Source organism: Strigops habroptila, chromosome Z (assembly GCF_004027225.2).
Source record: "Strigops habroptila isolate Jane chromosome Z, bStrHab1.2.pri, whole genome shotgun sequence".
Lineage (NCBI taxonomy): Eukaryota > Metazoa > Chordata > Aves > Psittaciformes > Psittacidae > Strigops > Strigops habroptila.
In genome coordinates, this window is record NC_044302.2 from 486180 (window position 1) to 507784 (window position 21605).

The window sequence follows — 21605 nt, forward strand, 5'->3', positions numbered from 1 at the left end:
CAGCCTGTCTTCATACGGGAGGTGCTCCAGCCCTCTTATCATCCTCGTGGCCCTCCTCTGGACTCGCTCCAACAGCTCCATGTCCTTTTTTATGTTGAGGACACCAGAACTGCACACATTACTCCAAGTGAGGTCTCACAAGAGCAGAGTAGAGGGGCAGGATCGTCTCCTTTGACCTGCTGGTCACGCTTCTTTTGGTGCAGCCCAGGATATGGTTGGCTTTCTGGGCTGCAAGTGCACACTGCCGGCTCATGTTAAGCTTTTCGTCAACCAACACCCCCAAGTCCTTCTCCACAGGTCTGCTCTGAATTTTTTCTCCGCCCAACCTGTAGCTGTGCCTGGGATTGCCCCGACCCAGGTGTAGGACCTTGCAGGTACTAAGCACAAGCATGTGAGTAAACAGAAGGAAAAGTCGTATGTGGAACAGGTTGTGAGCACATCACTTATGTAAAGAAAAGTATTTAATCGTTTGGAGATTAGATGCAAATGCACTTTAGAATGGAACAGAAGCAAAACCTTCTACTTGTTTTATTGGTACTCTGCATCCAACTTAATGTACCTGTATAGCCAGAATTCAAGCTGTTTGGTACGCTCATAAGCTTGCCATGAATTCTGCTGTGTTTCAATACTATGTAATTCTTTCTCTTGAGTACTGAAAGTTATCAGATTTGTAGGTGAAATGAGCATTGTAACTAGTCATGCATTGACTCAAAATAACTACAGATAGCAGCTAAATCAAGTATGAAACAAAGTATGGATCTTACGAAGTCTTCCAAAGGAGCTATTAGAAAATAAGAAAATTCTACACAATAGGTGTAATGTTTACTTCATATGTTGAAGAATATTACATATGTTATTATGTAATATTACGAAGCTATTATGAAGAAAGGTATGGACCAGAATTATGTTTGCTGCTGTGATAATAAACTTTTCTAATTGTTATCTGCAGGGTAACTTGTATTACCCACTCTTATCAGCCATGCAGTAGACTTCTCCCGGGCTAGTTTGGGGTTAAAAAAATATAATCTTGTTTTCCAAGTCCAAGGCAACTTACAGATCACTAGCATTTATTCAAAAAACAAAAACGAAAACCAACCGACCAAACAGACATAACTTAGAAACAAAACAAAGACAAACCACAGACCCAAACAACAAAGAAACCTGAAAGGAACAAAAAACCCTGCACACCAAAAGCCAGCTCCCCTCAACCCCTGCTGATAGTGCAGCTAATGACGCAGTTCTCTGACCCTTGCTTCCTTGTTGCTTGTCATGGTTTAAACCTTTTCTCAGGGGAAAAAAGGTTAGGGAACAAGTAAAGCAGAAAACCGTGTTCACATCAGCTCTCCTTTTTTCTTCAACATTTGCAATATATCTAATGGGGGTAAGGCTCAGGCATTTCTAAAAGCCTGTAAATTGTTTATCTTGTGTTCATGCAAGAGTTTATACGTTATTGTACATGTTGTTGACAAGCCAGAACATTGTGTCCCTTGATTATGGAGTACTGCTGCTTTTCTCCAGTGTCAAAATCTGCTTCAAAAGCTTATGTTCCAGATTCTTGTTTGCAGGTTGGCATAGGACTCCACAGCACAGTTGCATTCTTTTGGTAAAATAGCACTTGAAAATGCCATCTTTTATTATTAGGTTCCTAATTTAACGTGAAAGATAGAGAACATAACCAGCTTTATTCAACATTGTACCTGACAGAAGAACTAGTTTCCAGTTTGGTGTGTGCCCTGCTAACTGTGATTGGTAGGCTTTTACTGTATGTTCTTTTTCCTTCAGCTGTTTTTTGCCACAACTTCCTCAAACTTCAGGTGTGTGTATCAGGATATGTGTATCTTGATGAGATCTTGTGTGTCACTTGATAATAACCATGTGTGGAAACCTCTGTCGTTCTGAATCTTTCTTTCTGAAGTAGAAGGAAAAGGGTAAGCTGATAAATACTCAAACTTTGAAAAGTAAGAAAGAGTTGGAACTTGTTCAGTGGTGCTGGTGTTAAGATGTTTTCTCTTCATATAGAAGTGAAGCTGTTACAAACACCACCTCAGACTGCTTCTGTTATATGCTTGTGGCAGTGGTAGGTTATCTCACTAATGTGCGGTTGTACAATGCCAATACAGCCTTTTCTTTAGACATGAAGTACAGTACCCTTGTAGTACAGACATTTTTCTTTAGACCAGTCACCTTCTCAGTCATCATATTGGAACAGATACAAATGTGATTTTAGTCTTAATCTTTAAGAGATACAGAAGAAAAAGTTTGATCTCTTGTAGTAATATGAAATTGCTTGTCAATGAATTCAGTCATGTACTTCATACAGTCCCAGTGTTGAATACAGCATGGGGCCTTGCTGCTCAAATTTAGAGCAGAAATGGAAATACTGTCAATGTCTTCTGTTGATGCAGGCAGAATTTGGTATAAAGCTCACTCTGGTTCATTATAAATGGGAAAGCTAGGTCTGACAGCAAGACTCTGAAACTCTATTAGTTCCCTAGCTGTAGCTAAAAGGCAGTGGTTAATGTTGCATAAGAAAGTGTATACCTTCAATTAGATATTGATATCTTCTGATGAGATCGTTATTGGTATCATGTAAAGCACAGTCTCAAACTCATAGTAGCCATTATACTTTAACCAGTGTTTTTCACACCAAAAGTAAGGAAAGTGATGCACGTGTACTCTGCCAACCATTTCTTGGAGCTGTAGCAAGTAAGTGTTTCAATAAATGTTTTAACTTGGTGTTGCTCTCAAAAGGCTGCCTTCTCATAATCCTGCTTACAATGTTTTATGTGGTTGTAAGGTGAATGGTAAACTGTGGATCAGCTAGACTAGTTTTCTAGCTTTTTTGATGCTTTACAGCCTAAACAGCTCTCCCAGCACTACTCAGCCCTGTGGACAACTGGGGATGGCAGAGCAGGACTGGTGGCTGTGTAAGCTTAATGCCCATTAGAAGAAGGGGGCATGGGAAGTCATGGTTAGTGTCAACATTACTGTGCTGTTTCTGGCTGTGCTTTAACATATAGAGATCTGATGTGGTTACAGCATATGACATTCATCTTAGTAGTGACGTATCTTTTCTAAAACACTAGTGTTGGTTCAGGGGATGGTAGAGTATGACAAATGTTCTGTCATAGTCATAATTCAGCAAGTCTGTTACATGATGTTTTGATATTTGTTGCACACTAGTCCCAGCACTGTCGTCTTCGGTTCCTTGAAATTCCGATCTGTTGTGGAATGAACAAAGCTTAGCAATTGAAGCAAAGTTTGCTGGCAGAACATTCTTGCTTCACAGCTGGAGGTTTTCTAAGAGTTTGTACCTACTGAATGGCCTGGGAAGTAGGGTCATCTAGCCATGGATGCTACTGTTGCCTTATGTTTAAATTCTTTCTTGAAAGAGCTGCACTTTGTTATTAATTATAGAGAGAGCTTTGTAAGATGTGCAGTCACTCTAATTAGCATAGGTGGCTTTTTCTGTTGATTAAATAGACTTGTTAATTAGTTATTGTGCATGGTTTGAATATTACTGAGGCACATTGAGTCATGGAAGTGTTGGTTGGAAGGAACCTTTATCTCCTATGACTTCCTTCTTGAAGGAGGATTATCGCCAATGTCGGATCAGATCAGCCTTGGTTTTGTCTAGCTGGGTGATGGAAAACCTTCAAGGGCAGTTTCACTGCCTATTTGGGTGTAGTGGAGGCAAGAAGAGTGTTGCTTGGCATTGTCTGTTTTCTGTATGTGGAAAAGGGTACAGGGGAGAACAAGGGGGAAATACTCTCTGTGTCTCTTTAGGGAGATTCCAATTGCCGAACAAGAACCTAATTAAATATGGGAGAAAACAGAGGTGTGCCAAGGCTGCAGTGCTCTGTAACCAGGAAGTTCTGATAAGTTAAAGCCTCTCTGTTTTAATGAAGACCTCAGTTTTAACCTCAGTGCTCAAAAGATATTTATGGGGACTGCACACATGGGGTGTGTGGGAGGAGTTGGTACTGAGGATACTAGTTTTAAGAATGTTAGGATGATGTACCTCGTAGCCTACTAGCTTGTTACTGAGATACAGTTAAAAAGAGGATACCCTCTGAATCATGAGGAAATGCAGTATGATCCTTGGAAAGGCAAAAGATGTTGAAGGCCTTTGAGGAGAGGTAAAAGGAAGAGATCGCTGGGATTAGTAGTGGACATGAAGAGTTGTTGCTTCTCTTCAGTTTTCTATTTCCTTTTGTAAGTCACTTCTACCTTCCAGAAAGCACTGACTGTACTTCGTCCTGTGCTTATCTGAAGCTTGTGCTTAATAGAGTCCTGTGGCTCAAACAGCAGGTAATTGAGAATTGTGAGTACAGGAAAGCATCTGTGCACTTGCAGTGTGTTGCAGTCTGGGCTCTGCTTTGAAGCTCAGTGTAAAGAAGTAACAATGCTTCCTCTCAGCATAGTGATATCTTCGCATTCTCTTGAAGATTTTTCTTGCCAGATCTTACACTGGATTCTTGACCTCTAAATGTCAGAAGGTAAAATTTGACCCTGTTCAGTCCCCTTGGCTTTGCACTCCAAGAAGCAGTGGCATTCGCAGGCTACTCATAACCAGTCTCATCCCTGACCTGAGGTTTTTGTGGAGTCCTGGGAGCTCTCTCCCTTACATATCACACAGCTGTTTGATAACTCTTGAGTGGTCACGCTGCAGTGTCACTTGCACTGTATTCTAAACTGCGGGAATCTGATTTGAATCAAGTCATAAACAGCTTCATAAAAATTACTGAGTTCTGTTTGGTTTTGTTTGTTTGTTCTGTTGTTGTTTTTTTTTTCCTTCCAGCCAATAACACAGCAGTCTCCTCAGGATGAACAGGAAAAACTCCTGGATGAAGCCATTCAGGCTGTGAAGGTGCAGTCTTTCCAGATGAAGAGATGCTTGGTAAGAATGTGACTTTAAAATGCAATGAAGCTTTTTGTCTGCTAGGAGTAAATCGATACTAATCTCCAGTACTGTGAGGAAAAGTAACCCTATATATAGGTGGTAGATTAGAAGTTTGTCTTGTATCCTGTGATGCCAGGTGATGTGCATCATAAGTCTAAGTTATATGCAGCCTAATAAACTGTGGCTTTCAGTAAGGTGATGGTGTTGGGCAAGAAGTAAGGAAAGAAGAATTCCAACGGTGGTCTGCTGGCAGTGTGTATTCTCCATCTGCTTTTTGAAAAGGCTAAAAGTGTAGCTTTCTAAAATACTGTAGTTGCCTAATATTTCTTACAGAATATTCTCTCATCCTCTACAGGACAAAAACAAGCTCATGGATGCTCTGAAACATGCTTCCAACATGCTTGGTGAGCTGCGGACTTCTATGTTGTCTCCAAAGAGCTATTATGAGCTCTGTATCCTTTGAAGAGGAAACAAATAGTTGAAGTGCTGAATGAAATGTTCATCTGCTTTTTTGGTACAATGGCGTTTTGTCTATCTCATATTTACTAGCACTTTTCTCCTCAGTATTTAGTTACCTGAATATATTGTAGGAGAATATACACTTATTTGCTCACTGTGTAAGTTCATCTTTTCCCTTTGGTATAAAGCAAGTCTTTAATGTATTTTGTATCTTCTTTTGAGAGCTTTCAGTAGTCTAGTTCTATAAAAATATCAGCTCTGTAAAACAACTCTGCTTGCAGTATGATACCCCAAAAATCTGTAAAACCAACTTGTTTTTGCCCTTTCTTATTTTATTAGCTTCTAACCATAAGTCAATTCCTCAGTGTGTTTACTTTTGCTAACTGTGTATCTGAAGAAGTTAATGAGACTTAGGAATAGAATGTGAATATATTTAAGTACTGCTTTCTCCAGGTGTGGCTGATGTTCTTCTAAAGGTATAGTATGCAGTTACTTTAGATGCTTTGTTCAATCACATTCATTTGCTTGCTCTTTTTACTCGGTTAGGGTTTTTTTCCCTTTTTTAATACGCTAAAACTGACAGTTGAAGGCTTAGGGTTAGTTGTGCATGTTTATCCCAATAGCGATTATTGTTTCAGAAGTACTACCTACTTGGGCATGATTGTATTTGGTACAGCATCTTTCCTTTTTAGTGTGAATGAGCAAATTACTATGTAAATCTGTTGTAGATATTTTAAATTAAAATCCTTAACTGTGAGAAAGACATGGCAATTTCTGATGAGCTGCACTACTTGGAAGTCTACCTGACAGATGAATTTGCCAAAGGAAGGAAAGTGGCAGACCTTTATGAGCTAGTACAGTACGCTGGAAATATTATTCCAAGACTGTAAGTGTGTATATGTTATTGTGTGTTAAAAATAGTTAATAGTGGTCAGACTCTGGGTTCAGATAATGATTGACTCTGCATTCTTGCTTGATAGCAAGAATGCAGTTTGCAATGGTGAGTGGTATTTCTGCATATCTTAAGAGAGGATTGCTTGAGACTTCTGAGATTTAGGCCAAGAGTGCAGCTTTAGAAGGTCAGTTCTTCCTGCCAGTGTGTTGGTTTTGCACATGACCAAGATGGAAGCACTTTGAGATTGGAAAAAAGTTGGCTTTTGGGTAAAGATCTGGTCAGTAGAAGATGAGTACCACAGTACTAGTGGAAGATTACCAACCACAGAAGTACCACTTTGTGATCACTAAGATTGATTACACATTTATTAACATTTTCAATTATCTGTTAATGAACTTGTACCTGAGGATCTGAGTCTTAGATTCTAACACAGAGCAGATGCTTCATAACTGTCTGTCTCTTGGAGGGTAAGAAGTGTGAGAAGGAAGCTGAAAATATCTGTGACTTAATTTTAAAAATCTTTGTCATTCTGAATATGTGCTTTTGGTTTTAGCATGCTAGAGAAGATATTGGCAGGCTTATCTTTAAATATATGACCATTGGGCTGGAGTAGATCTAGATATTCAGACTTAGGACTCGGATTTTGTTTGGTAATGCAGTTATTATTAATTCCTGACATTATGTTCATGCCAGGAAGAGGCTTTGGAGACCCAAGGCTGCATCCTCATGCAGTTTCTGGAGTTTGGCTAATGACTACTACAATGTCTTTACCCCTCTGCATAATCGTTTGAGTTGTCCTCTTGCCTGCTTGATGTTGACTCTCGTTATCCCTCATGAACATTTCTGGTGCTTTCAGGAAGGTTCTGTGCACATCCATGCAGGGGACAGAGGCGTCAGAGGCTTGAGGCCTCTAAACAGAATATGTGAAAGTTCTGAGTGTTGTTTTTTCTCTTAAGCTGAAGGGGACTCAATACACTGGAGCATCAGCCCTTTGCATCTTGCATGTCCCTTCTACCTGTCACTTGGTACAAAGATGCTGAAGGAATGAGTACAGGCCTGGGGATTTCTTAAGAGCATAACTCTCCTGCTATACTAAAGTGTGAAAGAGGCTTAACTGCTTGTCCATAACAGGTTACTTATCTATGTGTGTCGGAGATGTTTTCCAGTTTAGTGGGCTGCTGGAAGTATAGGCAAGCTAATCTGAGAGCATTCAGAACTTGATGTATGCTAAACATTTAAAGATACAATGTGTAAAGCGTTGTGATGAGGCCAGGTGGCTGTTCAGACTTGCTGTGTTCTCTGGCAGAGGAAAACAGGAGTTGAAAGCTAATGTAATATGCAAAATTATGGGACCTAGATGATGCTATGTTGCTTTCGGTGCTTTGGTGGTACTGCCAGGATGGAGGAAAGGAACTGTTGCCTGTAAGTATGATGTTATTTATAATTTATTGTTTGATTCTGTGCCTTTTGCAGATATCTCCTGATAACAGTGGGTGTTGTCTATGTCAAGTCATTTCCACAGTCCAGGAAAGATATTTTGAAAGACCTGGTGGAGATGTGCCGTGGAGTACAGCATCCTCTTAGAGGCCTCTTTCTTAGGAACTATCTCCTGCAATGTACCAGGAATATCTTACCAGATGAAGGCGAGCAAGCAGAGTAAGATCATAGAATCACAGACTGGTTTGGGTGGGAAGGGACCTTAAAGCTCATTCAGTTCCAACCCGCTGCCACGGGCAGGGACACCTTCCGCTAGAGCAGGTTGCTCCAAGCCCTCTCCAACCTGGCCTTGAACACTGCCAGGGATGGGGCAGCCACAGCTTCTCTGGGCACCCTGTGCCAGCGCCTCAGCACCCTCACAGGGAAGAATTTTTAAAAAATTATTTTAAACATAACCTATTTAAATTTTCTGTATGACTTTCTTTGGGTTTGAGATAAGTAGATCTGCCAAGTCTGTTGAGTTCTAACAGGTATTTTGTCCATTAAGGTTTCTCACAAAGCAGGGTGTGAACCTGGGTTTAGCTGTAGCAGTTTTCTCCTTCCTAATAGCTGGTGCAGTGCTGTGTTTTCAGCTCTAGTCTGAGAACAACGCTGATAACACACTGATGTTTTTAGCTGTTGCTAAGTAATGCTTACTCTGATCAAGGACTTTTCAGTCTCATGCTCTGCCAGTGAGGAGGGGCACAGGAAGCTGGGAGGAAGCAGAGACAGGATACCTGACCCAAACAAGCCAAAGGGGTATTCCATACCACAGCATGTCATGCCCAGTATATAAACTGGGGGCAGTCACCCAGAAGGCCCAGATCACTGCTTGGGTTGGGTTGAGTATCAGTTGGTGGGTGGTGAGCAATTGTATTGTGCATCACTTGTGTTTATTGTTTTCTTTTCCTTTTCCCCTTTTCATTTTATATTCTCTCCCCTTGTTATTTCCCTTATTACTATTATTAGTGGTGGTAGTAGTAGTTTTATATGGTACCTTAGTTACTGGGCTGTTCTTATCTCAACCTGTGGGATTTACATTCTTTTGATTCTCCTCCCCGTGCCTCTGGGAGCCAGTGGGAGAGAAAAAGGGAGGGAGTGAACGAGCAGCTGCGTGGTTCTGAGTTACCATCTGGGCTTAAACCACAGCAGAATTCTCTTTCAGAACTAAGGTTTCTCACAAGGGAGGTATGAAACTTTCTCATGAGCCCACTACACACTTCCCTACCCTCCTACCTTCTTAAAATGGGATGTTCAGCAGATGGAAGGATGAATACCTCTGACAAGCTTTTCCTGTTCCTAACCTGTCCTCAATTGCAGTGAAGAAACCACTGGAGACATTAGTGATTCAATGGATTTTGTGCTGCTGAACTTTGCTGAGATGAACAAACTTTGGGTGCGAATGCAACACCAGGGCCATAGTCGGGACAGGGAGAAAAGGGAGCGAGAAAGGCAGGAACTCAGAATCCTAGTGGGAACAAACCTGGTTCGCCTCAGTCAATTGGAAGGTGTCAATGTGGAACGATATAAACAGGTAGGATGTCTGTCCATCCTTTTTGACTTCTTTTACTTTTTCCAAATGAAACCAGTTTGAACTTTCAGATAGGCAGCTTGAAGTGTTTGAGCTGTGCTAAAAGTTCAGTAGTCCTGGTGCTTCTCAAACTCTTCACCTGAGGAAAAGTTTTGAAGGCTAATGAAGCTGTGCAATGTGTATGAGGCTGCATTTTTCCTATATGTTTGTGTGTAATGTTGACAAGAAGTTTTAAAACTTTCCTTCTTGATTCCCATTTTACTTAGAGAATGAGTTGGCTTAAGGGATTTGTACGCATACAGAGTTCTGTGGTAGACTTTACAAGTTAAAGGAAGCTATGCTTCCCAAAGGATTCAAGAGAACTGTTATGATATGGAATGATAGTCAAGCAAGTACATTATTTAGAAGTTTGTCCTTTGAACGTTTTACCATATAGCTGCTGAAAAATATTTTTAAGCAGTGCTGTTGAGACTGAGTAGTAGTATGTGCCAGCAAAGCTAGTAACCCTGATTTCTAAATCAGAGTTTACAGATTGTACAGTGTATGAAAGGGACAGATGTCTGAGACCAGGAGACTTTTTTTTCTCCCCTGCCTCCCCCCCCCCCGAAGGATGGAACTGCTGAAAACTGGGACTTTTTATCAGAAAAAGTAAAGAAAAAGCTGAGAAATGTTAGAAATACTGCTCTGCTTGGATTAAATGTGCAAGTGTGAATATAAACTTAGAAAGTAATTGTCAAATCACTGCAAGACTCTTTCTCCTGTTCCAGATTGTTCTGTCGGGAATATTGGAGCAAGTTGTTAACTGCAGAGATGCTTTAGCTCAGGAGTACCTCATGGAGTGCATCATACAGGTGAGCTGCTTAAATTCAATTGCAGTGATGGGACACAGGGACACTTTTCCTCTATTTTTAGTCAGATTCAGGCTTTCACCTCTTCCTCATGAACTGGAAAACTTCATCACTGGGACTCTTACCTGGTGCCTTATCCCATATTTTTTAACAGATGGGCAGAGTGGAGATGAATTGATTTTGTGCTCTTTCTGCTGCAGAAGCTTATAAACATCTGAGCTGCAGTGCCCGCAGTATGAATTATAATAGATAGCTGGTCCCTCAAGTTACCCATTTGTCTTGCACCTCTTGCTTCATGCATTTACCCAGTCATGGTCAGGTAGGGGAGCCCTAAAGCACTGGTAGGCCAGTCCATATTTACTTTGTGGCTGTCTGCTTTAGAATTTCTCCCTTGTATTTTACTGCTGTGTAACAATTGGCAAATTCAATTTGATTTTTTTTTTTGGTAACTAATGATGACTATTGATCTAAAACTTCAGGTTTTTCCAGATGAATTTCACCTCCAAACCCTGAACCCATTTCTCAGAGCCTGTGCTGAGCTGCACCAAAATGTGAATGTGAAAAATATAATTATTGCTTTAATTGACAGGTGAGTGACCACGGGGGTGGAAATTGGCTCAAAATTAAGTTTGCATTGTGCACAAGGAGATGATAATTCTTTCAGCATTTGAAAATTTTCCATTTTTGGTATCATGTGACTTCACTGTTTCTGTGTCTTTCCATCAGCTGTAATTAAGGCTGCGAATAACATAGCTTCTGCCCTCTGGACTCTGCTTTTACAGCTTCCTATGAAACCTGCTTTAAGGACTGATTAAAACTTGTAAACAGATTAAGCCAGAAAACAACCCATTTAGTATCAACCAATTTATGTTTCTTATCTAAAGTGGTAGCAGTGTTCTGCTTTGACAGCCATATTGGTCATAAGTATCTCGTGAAACCCTGAAAATCTTCATGGCTAAGTCATATATCAAGGATACTTTACCTTGCAATTTTGGTAAGAGAGCATAACACCTCTTCATAAAAGAGTTAGTGGGAAATGGAACTACCTTCTTAATTTACCACTAACTTCCTGCTTGTTCTCCCAGAAGTGTTTTTCCTGTGGAGGTACAGCTTAAAACTGCTTGCACTGAATTCAAATATGGGGGAGGAATCATAGAATCATTTAGTTTGGAAAAGACCTTTAAGATCAAACTGAAGTTTTGATTTGTATCCTGAAAGGAAGCAACACAGATTATCAGTGAGTGCCTGTGGTTTCTTAGTGTGGAAAGGAAGTGCACTTTCCTGGCTTTTTGAAGCCTCAGAAAAGCTTTGTCCTGGCATTTGCCCACAAATGTATGTTCCTTTGCGTATTTGGTCCATGTACCGATGTATGGACTTCAGTTGCCATAGGGATCTTGAGTCCTACTGGCATTCAACAGTGAGTATGGTGGTTGTGGTTTTGTTTCGTCTTCCCTAATGTCTGGAGATGGAACATGTATATATTAAGCATGAATGGTATAACTTAGGATCTTGTAGTAAAAACAAATCTGTGGCTTGTTTTCTTCATGTTACATCAGATCTATTTGTTCAGGACTTCAGTCTTACTGGAGTATCTTTCAGTATTTGTGCACTTGGCAGAGAAACAGCTGTGCCTTCATCCAGAGATGTTCACAGGAATTCGTTAGTTTTCTACACTTTGGTGCTGTGGCTTTTTGAGGTTTTCCATAATTTAGACAGCTTAAAAAAAAAAAAACCACAAAACCAACCAAACACAAAACCTCCAAATCCCCAAATGCATTGCCTATAACAGTCTAATTTCTGAAACTGTCGGTTTTGTGACTGCTTTCAACAGAGGTCACAATCTTTTGCTAGCCTCTTGCTTACATTAGTGCATAGCAATGTGATTCTTGCAAGGTTTTTCTCAAGTAGCTTTTGCAGTCATGTCTACATAGAGGACTTAAACAGCTTTGGTATTACCTCCACAGTAAGTTTTCATTGTTACAAACAACAGTAAGCAACTGACTTAAGACTGAGCCTGCTGTCCTCCTAGACTTACCACTACTGTGTTTTGTTGGGCCACTAATAGTGTCTTCCAGAGCTTTCTCATTTGGCTATAGGACAAAGGGAGAAGTGTGGTGGTGTGATGATCATCATCTTTGTACTATGGCAAGTTGTGCTTTTGACTGTAATGTTAGTGCAAGTATTGGGGGATGGATCTGTCGCATGCGTGTAGGGAAGATGTTGTTCTTGTGTTTAGATTGGAGTTGTTAGGAGCAATTGTTGTGTGTTTCAGTATTGTGTAGTTAAGGTGCGAATCTGCCCCATAGAGGTACTGCCTGTTGGTATTTCTCATCTTTATTTCAGATGATATAGGATAATTGAAACTGAACATCAGTGACTGCTGAGGAAGCTTGTGAGGCTGTAGTCCCTATTCCCATGGGGCTTTCCCATTACGGAATCTTTCTGCAAATAGTCTCTCTGCTTTGGGATCTTTCTTGCCTTACTAAACCATTCATAGCTTTTAATTACGCTGCCATCTGCCTGCAGTTTATCATACTTTGTAGCATTCTGGCCTTACCTTCTGAGCTGTTGCCAAGAAAAGCTGCCTTGTCCCTTTGAGAAAAGGCAGTGATTGTTCCTGGCTTTAGAAAGTCTGCTTGTTACCACCCTAATGAAATACAAGAGTAGTTCAATGTCTGTTTTTTCCTGGCAGTGAAGTTTCTTGGCACCTCAGCCTTTTCTTACCTGCCTTTTTGTTTCAGACCCAAAGTTCATTCAGAATTAAAGTTTAATAACTTAAAAAATTTTAATCGGGTGGTTTTTCATAAATACTTTTGTAGGTCTTTCTCTAATTCAGTATAGAATAATCCCTTAACAATTAGAAAGCAAAGATAGCAATGCTGAGCTTTTTTTAAGCTGCAGCCTTGGTAAGGTGCTTGCCTTCCTGTACTGATTCTTATGTTGTGTCTGATTTCTGCAGAAATGGTGGTTGGCATGACTTTCTCTTGTTACAGATAGAGATAGGTCTACAGCATCCTTTGGATGCTTGCTGGGTACCGATCTCTTCCATTGTTTTTTTTTTCCCGGAAAAAAAAGTATTCTTCTCCACTTCAAATTTACATTATATTTTGCTCTTTGCAAACATTGGGAGTACCAAACATGTCTTTGGAGACAAAGCACAGTTAAGTCAGCATATTTCTTCTGCTTTTTCTCTAGAGACTGTTTTGCAGAGAATGCTACTGGATGTCTGACTTCAGTAATATCACTGAATAGATGCAGGATATTTGCTCTTCCATCAGCTGAGTAGAATATCTCTTTCTCTGCTGGAACAGAACACTTACTCTAGCTGAAAAACATGGGATTATGAAATGTCCTTCTTGCTCTTTCTTCAGCTTGCCATCTCTGTCGACACTCTTTTCCAGGAGTGATATTTACCAGGCTCAGTTGCTCTTGAGGTTTCTGATTTCCATTAATTTCCTTTTTGCTTGTAATAGAGATTGCAAATATACCAAAGGACTTGCTTTTGCTGTCAGTATCTCTTTCTGGCCTGTGTCTGAGAAGTCGAAAGACTTCGCTGACCAAGTTGCTTTCGTTTATCTGTTACCAGGTTAGCTTTATTTGCACATCGTGAAGATGGACCTGGTATCCCAGCAGATATCAAACTGTTTGACATATTTTCACAGCAGGTGGCTACTGTTATACAGGTATGCTGGGTATTCTCGCATGCAGTTTTGGGGTGGTTTTGCAAGTTATGTGGGTTTTTTTATCCACTCAGTGCTGTCTTAAATTTCAGTCTCGTCAGGACATGCCCTCAGAGGATGTGGTATCTTTGCAAGTTTCTCTCATTAACTTGGCTATGAAATGCTACCCAGACCGTGTTGACTATGTTGATAAGGTGTTGGAGACAACTGTGGAAATATTCAACAAGCTTAATCTAGAACAGTAAGTAAATGTCTCCTGCATTCTTTCTGGTGTGGTAATTCATACTTTAAAATCTGAACTTCTACATTTCATACTTAGCAAAATAGCAGACATGCTTTGATGTGTAAGATTACTGCCTTTGGTCCAAGCTATAGAGGATCATTATACACTACTGACTAACCAGGACTTGCTCACCTGTGCATAAATCCTACTGTGCCACTCTACAGTACACAGTTTGTGCCAAGCTGTGTGTGGTCATTATCTGTTCATCCCTTACAGCGTTTGAGTTCTCTCCTTGCTGAATTTGCAGCCACAATCTCTGCTTCTGCTAGCAGCAACTTAAAATGTGCATTTTCCACTGTACATCCTAAAGAGCAAGATAGAAGTTGTTTAATACCTTTTCCTTTCTCCCTATCAGCAAGTTGCTTAGATGTTGTGCTATACATCAGAATTGGTATTGAGACAGACTTTAAATCTGTCTGCATGTGTGAACTATTAATTAATTGTGTGTTTTGCATGTATTTTTTTTTAGTATTGCAACAAGCAGTGCTGTTTCAAAGGAGCTGACTAGACTTTTGAAAATCCCTGTTGATACTTACAACAACATCCTGACAGTTCTGAAACTAAAACATTTTCACCCACTGTTTGAATACTTTGATTATGAGTCCAGGAAGAGCATGAGTTGTTACGTGCTTAGCAATGTATTGGATTATAACACAGAAATTGTATCCCAAGAACAGGTATGACATAAGTTAATTTGAAATTTTAGGTATTTGAACTGCTGTTTGAAGATTTGAAAACAAATACTAAGTGACTTAGAATCATAGACTTCATGCAAGGCATGCTTTGTTTCCTAGCCTGCATGCCCCTCTCTTCCCATCTTAGTAGCAGAGCTTTATCCCACTTGATAATTTGTCCACCTGTGTTCTTAAATATCTTGTCTTTGCAGGTCTTACCTAACCTCATCCTAGAGACTGTTTCTGTTAGGTTTGAACAAAGACCCTGAACCCCCTTAAAATTACCTGAAAAAGACTGGATAGTACTTTTGGAATCTGAACTTCCTCTGTGCTGCTATGCTGTCCCACTTGCGCTAGGCAGGGCCGTTCTTCAGGGAGTAAGGCAAATACGTTCTAAAGCATCACCAGCTCAGACATTGCTCATGCTTCATCAGCTCTATGAATGGCTGTAAAGATGCTCCCAGTTCACTTCAGCTTATGCTTATAGCCTACTTGGGTTTAAACAGAGCTATTATTGCCTTTAACAGGTTGATGCTATCATGAATTTGGTATCCACGCTGATCCAGGATCAACCGGATCAGCCTGCTGAAGATCCTGACCCTGAGGACTTTGCTGATGAGCAGAGTCTTGTGGGAAGATTTATTCATCTCTTGCGTTCAGATGACCCTGACCAACAGTATCTGGTATGGCCATTAGTGCTTTGAAATGCTCGCGTTCCCTGAATTGTCAGTTCTTCCTTTATTTATTGTACAAGACTTCAGTGTAGCTGGGAGCTGGGCATCACTGCTCTGGCACTACAAACTTGGTAGAGAACATTGTGTGACATCTTTAATGCTAGTATGAAATGTTTTGTATTTGGAAAAAAGCAGATAAGGACTTAAAAGCATAAGGTGGCAGTTTGGATGCAACTATATTAGTATCAGCATCACAAATGCTTATATCGGATTTTCCTACTTTACAGGAACAGTAGGAAAAAATCCAAGACTGTGGGATTTTCACAGCTCTTTCCCAGTATTTTACTTTAAATTATGCATTCTGTATGGAAGAGATCTGAAATGCAAATTCAAACACCTTAGTGCATTACAAGCCAAAGTGTCTAATAGAGTGAGTAATGGGTGATGACAGATTAATGTTTACTCATGTTATTTACATGAATTCTAGTAATTACAATTCATGTAATCTAAAAATGTATGTAGGGTTGGACACTTGAGCTTCACTTCTAGTGTTTGTTTCAAAGTGGTAATGGACTGCTGTGACTAGAAAGCAAGGTAATAACTGGCTGTAGTAACCTAGCTATCATTGTTCTGACACTTAAAAACCCTCACTTTTTAACTCTGATCTCTAGTAGAAATTCTCTGAGATTTGGTTTCTGAAGTTTTAGTGTAAAAAATGGCGTGTCTGAGTTGTCTCCTTTGAAAGGGAGTCAGGTTTTTCTAATTTTTAGCTTGCCTGGGATGGATTGAAGAATTTCTGATACCTGAGGTTCTTGCTATTAGCAAGAATTACCAAGAATGCTGGTTGTAAGAATACATGACTAATTGTATCAATGGATAGAAATAATCCCAAAATAAGGGGAAGGGGAGAAGCTAACTGTACAAACAAGGAGAGCTCATTAGTCTCTCTCCACACGTTGAGAACAAGGGCAAAAGGCAAAGAAGTGTCATGTTCATGTTGTATGTGTGGCTTGTGTTTAAAACTGAGAAATGCAATAAAAGAAGCATTAATGAGCATAATGAAAACCTAAAAGCAGGGGGAAATGGCAACAGTTGCAGGTGTGGCTACCAGAATGTAGTGCTGTAGTCTTTCAGAGTATGAGATGCCTTGTAGACTTGTGTGTTCAGAGTATCATGAAACTTGGCTTCTTTCTTTTATGTTCTTACAGGCTACTGTAAGGAAAAATAGTCCTTTTGTAGCTTCAATTGAGTTGAGGACAGAATGTATCTGACATCATTATCAAATGCAAGCTCAGGCAACTTCCATCTTGCTGCACAATCTAAAATGTATCTGCAATGAATATAGTACAACAAGCGCTGCCTAACAATTAAGCAGCTGTAGGAAAAGTTTGCAGAGATGATACAGAGACTGCACACATTTAGTTCAAGTAAAGCAACTTGTATGTAGTCCCCCCAAAATACTGCAGTCTGTCTGATGCTGGCTGGCACCATGTCTTTCTGATGCTCTTATTCCATAGGGTGCAGACTAAGTTATAGATGTGAATAAAATACATTTTCAAGAATGCTGTAAGCTTACAGTGCTTCTGTTTTAGATCCTCAACACTGCCCGGAAGCACTTTGGTGCAGGTGGGAACCAGCGTATTCGTTTTACACTGCCACCATTGGTTTTTGCTGCATACCAGCTTGCTTTTCGCTACAAAGAGAACTCCAAAGTGGTAAGTTGACTTCTCGGTAACTCTTGTATACGTGCGTCTTTTGGGCTATCTTAAAAATGCGTTTTGTTTGGCTATGCTATGCTAAAACTTGATGTAGAATGCTAAGGTTTTTGTTTGTTTTTTCTCAAAGGCAGATTTTTACTTGAGGTAAAAGTAAAGAGCTTTCTAACTTAAGTAGGATTCTTATCAATTCATACTACCGCAGCACTTGAGGAACGGTGAAGCGGAAATTGTCTAGTTGTTTATTCATGAAGGTGACTGAGTTGTTTTTACTTGGAGACCAGAGAGCTGGGACACTTCAAGTGCTGGCATGAAACCAATTTAAATCCAGATATTGAAATTCATCGACTTCTAAATCTGTAGCTATGCTATTTTAATGTTTCTAAAAGCAAGTGTTTCTTTGTAGGTTAACTTACACAATAGTTGCAAAAGCGCACACTAAAACAATAACTGATCCATCTTGGCCCTTTAATGCTTTCTGATTGAGATAGTTAGCTAAAATACATACTTTCCCTTATTGGGAGGATGTATTGTGGGGAAATAAGCTAAAATGCTGTTTGTTAAAACACTCCTCAAAATGAAAGTTTTAAAATGCTCTTCCCTTCCTGATTGATGCTCCAGACTGAATAGAATTTTTCTCCATTTAACTGAGCAAATTAGCTATGTTCTAAGTGTGGCTGTGGTAACTGCAATTACTTGTGAGGAAGGTTTCTATGAGCTGGTAGGAAAAATGGGTGTGAACTTTTTGTAAATGGAAGAAATACTTTTGTGAACACCCACTGAGGTCAACACAGTACTGCTAGGGCACTCAATACTGCTTCAGTAAGTGCCTGGTGTGTCACACAGAAGACAGACTGGAGCATTTGACAGATCTCGTTACAATTTAGATTCTTTTTGTAGCAATAGTCTTGTTCAAGCTTGGGCTTGTTTCTCTTCTCTAGGATGACAAATGGGAAAAGAAATGCCAGAAGATTTTCTCGTTTGCCCATCAGACCATCAGTGCTCTGATCAAAGCAGAACTGGCAGAGCTGCCTCTCCGTCTCTTCCTACAAGGAGCACTGGCTGCAGGAGAGATTGGCTTTGAGAATCATGAAACTGTGGCCTATGAATTCATGTCCCAGGTGAGTGTCCAACTATTACACTCACTATCGTGTGCTACCTTAAATTTGGCCTGGGTAGCTTTCCTGAACACTGAACCATCCAGTGTGATTAAAACATCTTGAAATTATTGATAGCTGATGCTACTAGATAGAAACTCCTCATCTTAATTCTTGCTTCCCAGGCTGCTGTGGAATTAAGCTCCATTGCTTCTGATTTGAATACTGTTTGACAACATGTGGTATGTTGCAATATTGCCTCCTACTTGCATAATTGATTCACTGGAGAAGTGCAGCTTTCTCAACATAAAATGCTCCTTCACTGCTTCCAAGCCTGTGTCGCAGCTTCTGCTGTCAAGCAGGTGTTGTCCTGACCACAAGCCCTCATTGAAAGTTCTCTAAAATTTTCAGTGTTCACAGCTGTCATGCTGGGCTTTGCTAATCAAAATCCTTGTATTGAAACCAATTATAAAGTACTGTGAAAATCCATTTCAACCTCTTTCTTGATCTTAAGCCTTAGTTGTTGCAAAAATATTGCCATCCTCCCCGTCAGTTAAGGAACCAATGTATTTAGTGTTATCCATGTTGCAAGCTTTGTCCTAATGTTTCCTCTAATACTGCTACTAATCCTTATTCTTAAACTAAGTAGTTGATAACCTCAGCCTTTCCTCACTGTCTTGTATCAGCTGTTTTTATAGCACAATTCTGAAGGTGAGAGCAGCATGACAATTATGTGTCTTCCGTTCGAGATGGTTCATAGATTCGTAAGATTTTTAGTCTCATGTTTTCTCTCAAGGCTCTTCATCCATGTAGCAGCAGTGCCAATGGTTTTTACCCACTCTGGTCATTGACCTACCGCTCAACTTCTGCTCTACTGTTGTGTGTGTTTTAAAGAACCAAATGCTCTCCAGGGACTACTACTGCTACAGAGATTCCATATTCAAACAGATGCTGGAAATGAGGAAAACCTCAATCTTCAGATTATATGTAGGATCACATTTGTTTACTATGACCACTTAAGAAGTATTTCTTGCAAGATTTACTTCCAGTCTGTGGATTTAATGTAATTTTGACACTCTTAATGAAAGATTTATTTTCCTGCCTGAAGCTTTTAACTAATGTAAAACTGGACACTTCACTGCCTTGTCACTGGCACGTGTGATTTGGGTTTTTTTGCTGATGTGTTCTAAAGCGGTTATTAAGATTCTTGCTTTCTCCTTTGGGTAGGCCTTCTCTCTATATGAAGATGAAATTAGTGATTCAAAAGCGCAGCTGGCTGCAATCACGTTGATAATTGGGACATTTGAGAGGATGAAGTGCTTCAGTGAGGAGAACCACGAGCCTTTGAGGACTCAGTGTGCATTGGCAGCCTCTAAGCTCCTTAAGAAGCCAGACCAGTGCCGGGCTGTGAGCACTTGTGCCCATCTATTTTGGTCTGGCCGAAATACTGACAAAAATGGAGAGGAGGTAAGAATAAAGGGAAAGCAGTGTAACACGTCCTACCTCAGTAACATTGCTCTGCCTTCCTTCTGAAGGCACTTGCTTCTGAAGTAGATATATCACTTAGTGATGTAGACTTTGTTGAAATGTATTCTAATGTATAAAGCTTCCAAATCTCACTGCAGCGTAAGCTGCATACATACAAAAATGGAGACAACTCAATTTTCAGAGTGGAAGTACCATGCAAGCTTTGGAGCGGAGTTGAAGACTGGCTGTCAAAGTACAGTCTGCATTTTGCATGTGTCTATTATTGTAGATGTGTTTACATGTGAACTACTGAACTTCCAAATTAAAGATACACATTATTGAAATTAAATGTAAATAAAAAAATAGTGTGTTCTTCAGGGCTGGCGACATAAACTGTTGTAATTGTAAAGAGCAGTGTTTGAAATCTGTTTCTCAAAGTGGGCATTAGTGTACGTATTACAAGATTGAGTTCATTCGTCTCATTGAGAGCTGTCAACAACTGTTCATGTTATTGCGTTATTTAACAAGACTTAAAACTGTTAAGGCAAGCTTTCAATGACAGCTTGTTTGCACAGTTTGTATAGTTTTGTGTTTGTAGTAGACCACCAGGAAATGTGCCAAGGGAGGAGATACTGGAGCTCCCTAAGGTTGTTAGTTCTTCTAACCTTTGTTTTTCTCCTTCTAGCTTCATGGAGGAAAAAGAGTGATGGAATGCCTAAAGAAGGCTCTGAAGATAGCAAATCAGTGCATGGACCCCTCTCTGCAAGTCCAGCTTTTCATAGAAATTCTGAACAGATACATCTACTTTTATGAAAAGGAAAATGAGGCGGTGAGTGGAAATGCGCTCTCTCTATTGCATCTTGTTAAAGAGGATTTCTTTAAGTTCTTCATTCATGCTTATACTCCAAATCATATGTCTTCAACTTGCTCTATAGTTATAAGAGGCACAAGTTCTGGCAGTAAGAATAGTCAATTCTTGATATGGTAGTAAAATTGGGGATAAAACTTCATTCTTAAATGGGTGAAAACACCAAACGTTTTCCATTTAGTTATGAATTTAAATACTGTGGGACTTAGATACCGGAAATATTTATTAGAACAAAACTTACTAGGACTTGAAATCTTACTACTTGCTCATCTAACTTTACAGGTACCTAACTTAATATGTACATAAGGGAAGGAAAGTCCTGACAGGTATTCAAGGTCACTGCTGAGTTCATCAAATCATTGGTGTAAGCTTTAGTTTTGAGAAACAGATAATGACATCTCATTTACCAGCTTAAATTCTGCATCTGCAATCTGCGATAATTGTTGCATATACTTTCTGTTAGCAGATAACTAGTAAACTTTGTGAAAAAGCTATTTGATCAAGTAGAGATCAACATCCCCTCCAATGTCATTATTTGGTCAAGAGCAGATGTTGATGAATACCCTGTACTTCTGAAAGAATGTCTAAAGAGATTTTAGGGATTTGCTGACTTCACAACAATTGAACTGGCTTCCTGCTGTAGTGCTTTAGTATAGGAGATTCAGTATCTGATGGAGATGAAAATAAAATTTTGAATTTCAAAACACTTGGCAGATGTAAAAACAGTCTTTGGATTCAGTGGAATTCTGTGTACTGCGGGACTCAACACTAGGCAGATGTGCTTTCCTAGGCAATGACTTGGTCACTAAGAACTCCTTTGAATCTGATGTTACCATCCTGACTGACTTCTACAAGAAACAGATTATGTTAAAGTGCACAGACAATCTGATTTTGTGCTTTATTTGTTTAAAGCTTTGTCAATTTGTGTTGAATAAACTGGAGAGAAATGCTGGAGTAAAAGTTATAAATCTATCAGATTAATGACTGATTAAACTCTTTATGTTTGCTGGCAAAGGGGCAGTTTCCACAAAGCTC

General features: G+C 39.8%; 1 protein-coding gene across 3 annotated transcripts in view; it reads left to right on the forward strand.

The window, feature by feature from the left end:
* VPS35 (VPS35 retromer complex component) overlaps positions 1-21605 on the forward strand; it is a 29460-nt gene that overhangs the window by 2088 nt on the left and 5767 nt on the right. Inside the window, exons 1-16 of one of the 3 annotated variants that reach the window (XM_030471042.1) lie at positions 330-4139; positions 4826-4900; positions 5259-5355; positions 6125-6248; positions 7731-7913; positions 9054-9267; positions 10032-10115; positions 10592-10701; positions 13699-13795; positions 13885-14033; positions 14545-14752; positions 15277-15432; positions 17016-17138; positions 18080-18259; positions 19463-19702; positions 20388-20531. In XM_030471042.1, coding sequence (XP_030326902.1) covers positions 4886-4900; positions 5259-5355; positions 6125-6248; positions 7731-7913; positions 9054-9267; positions 10032-10115; positions 10592-10701; positions 13699-13795; positions 13885-14033; positions 14545-14752; positions 15277-15432; positions 17016-17138; positions 18080-18259; positions 19463-19702; positions 20388-20531 — 2124 coding nt within the window. In that variant the 5' untranslated portion in view covers positions 330-4139; positions 4826-4885. Of the gene's footprint in view, positions 1-329; positions 4140-4801; positions 4901-5258; positions 5356-6124; positions 6249-7730; positions 7914-9053; positions 9268-10031; positions 10116-10591; positions 10702-13698; positions 13796-13884; positions 14034-14544; positions 14753-15276; positions 15433-17015; positions 17139-18079; positions 18260-19462; positions 19703-20387; positions 20532-21605 lie in introns of those variants that run through there. The other 2 variants (XM_030471040.1, XM_030471041.1) reach the window with 2 other exon arrangements.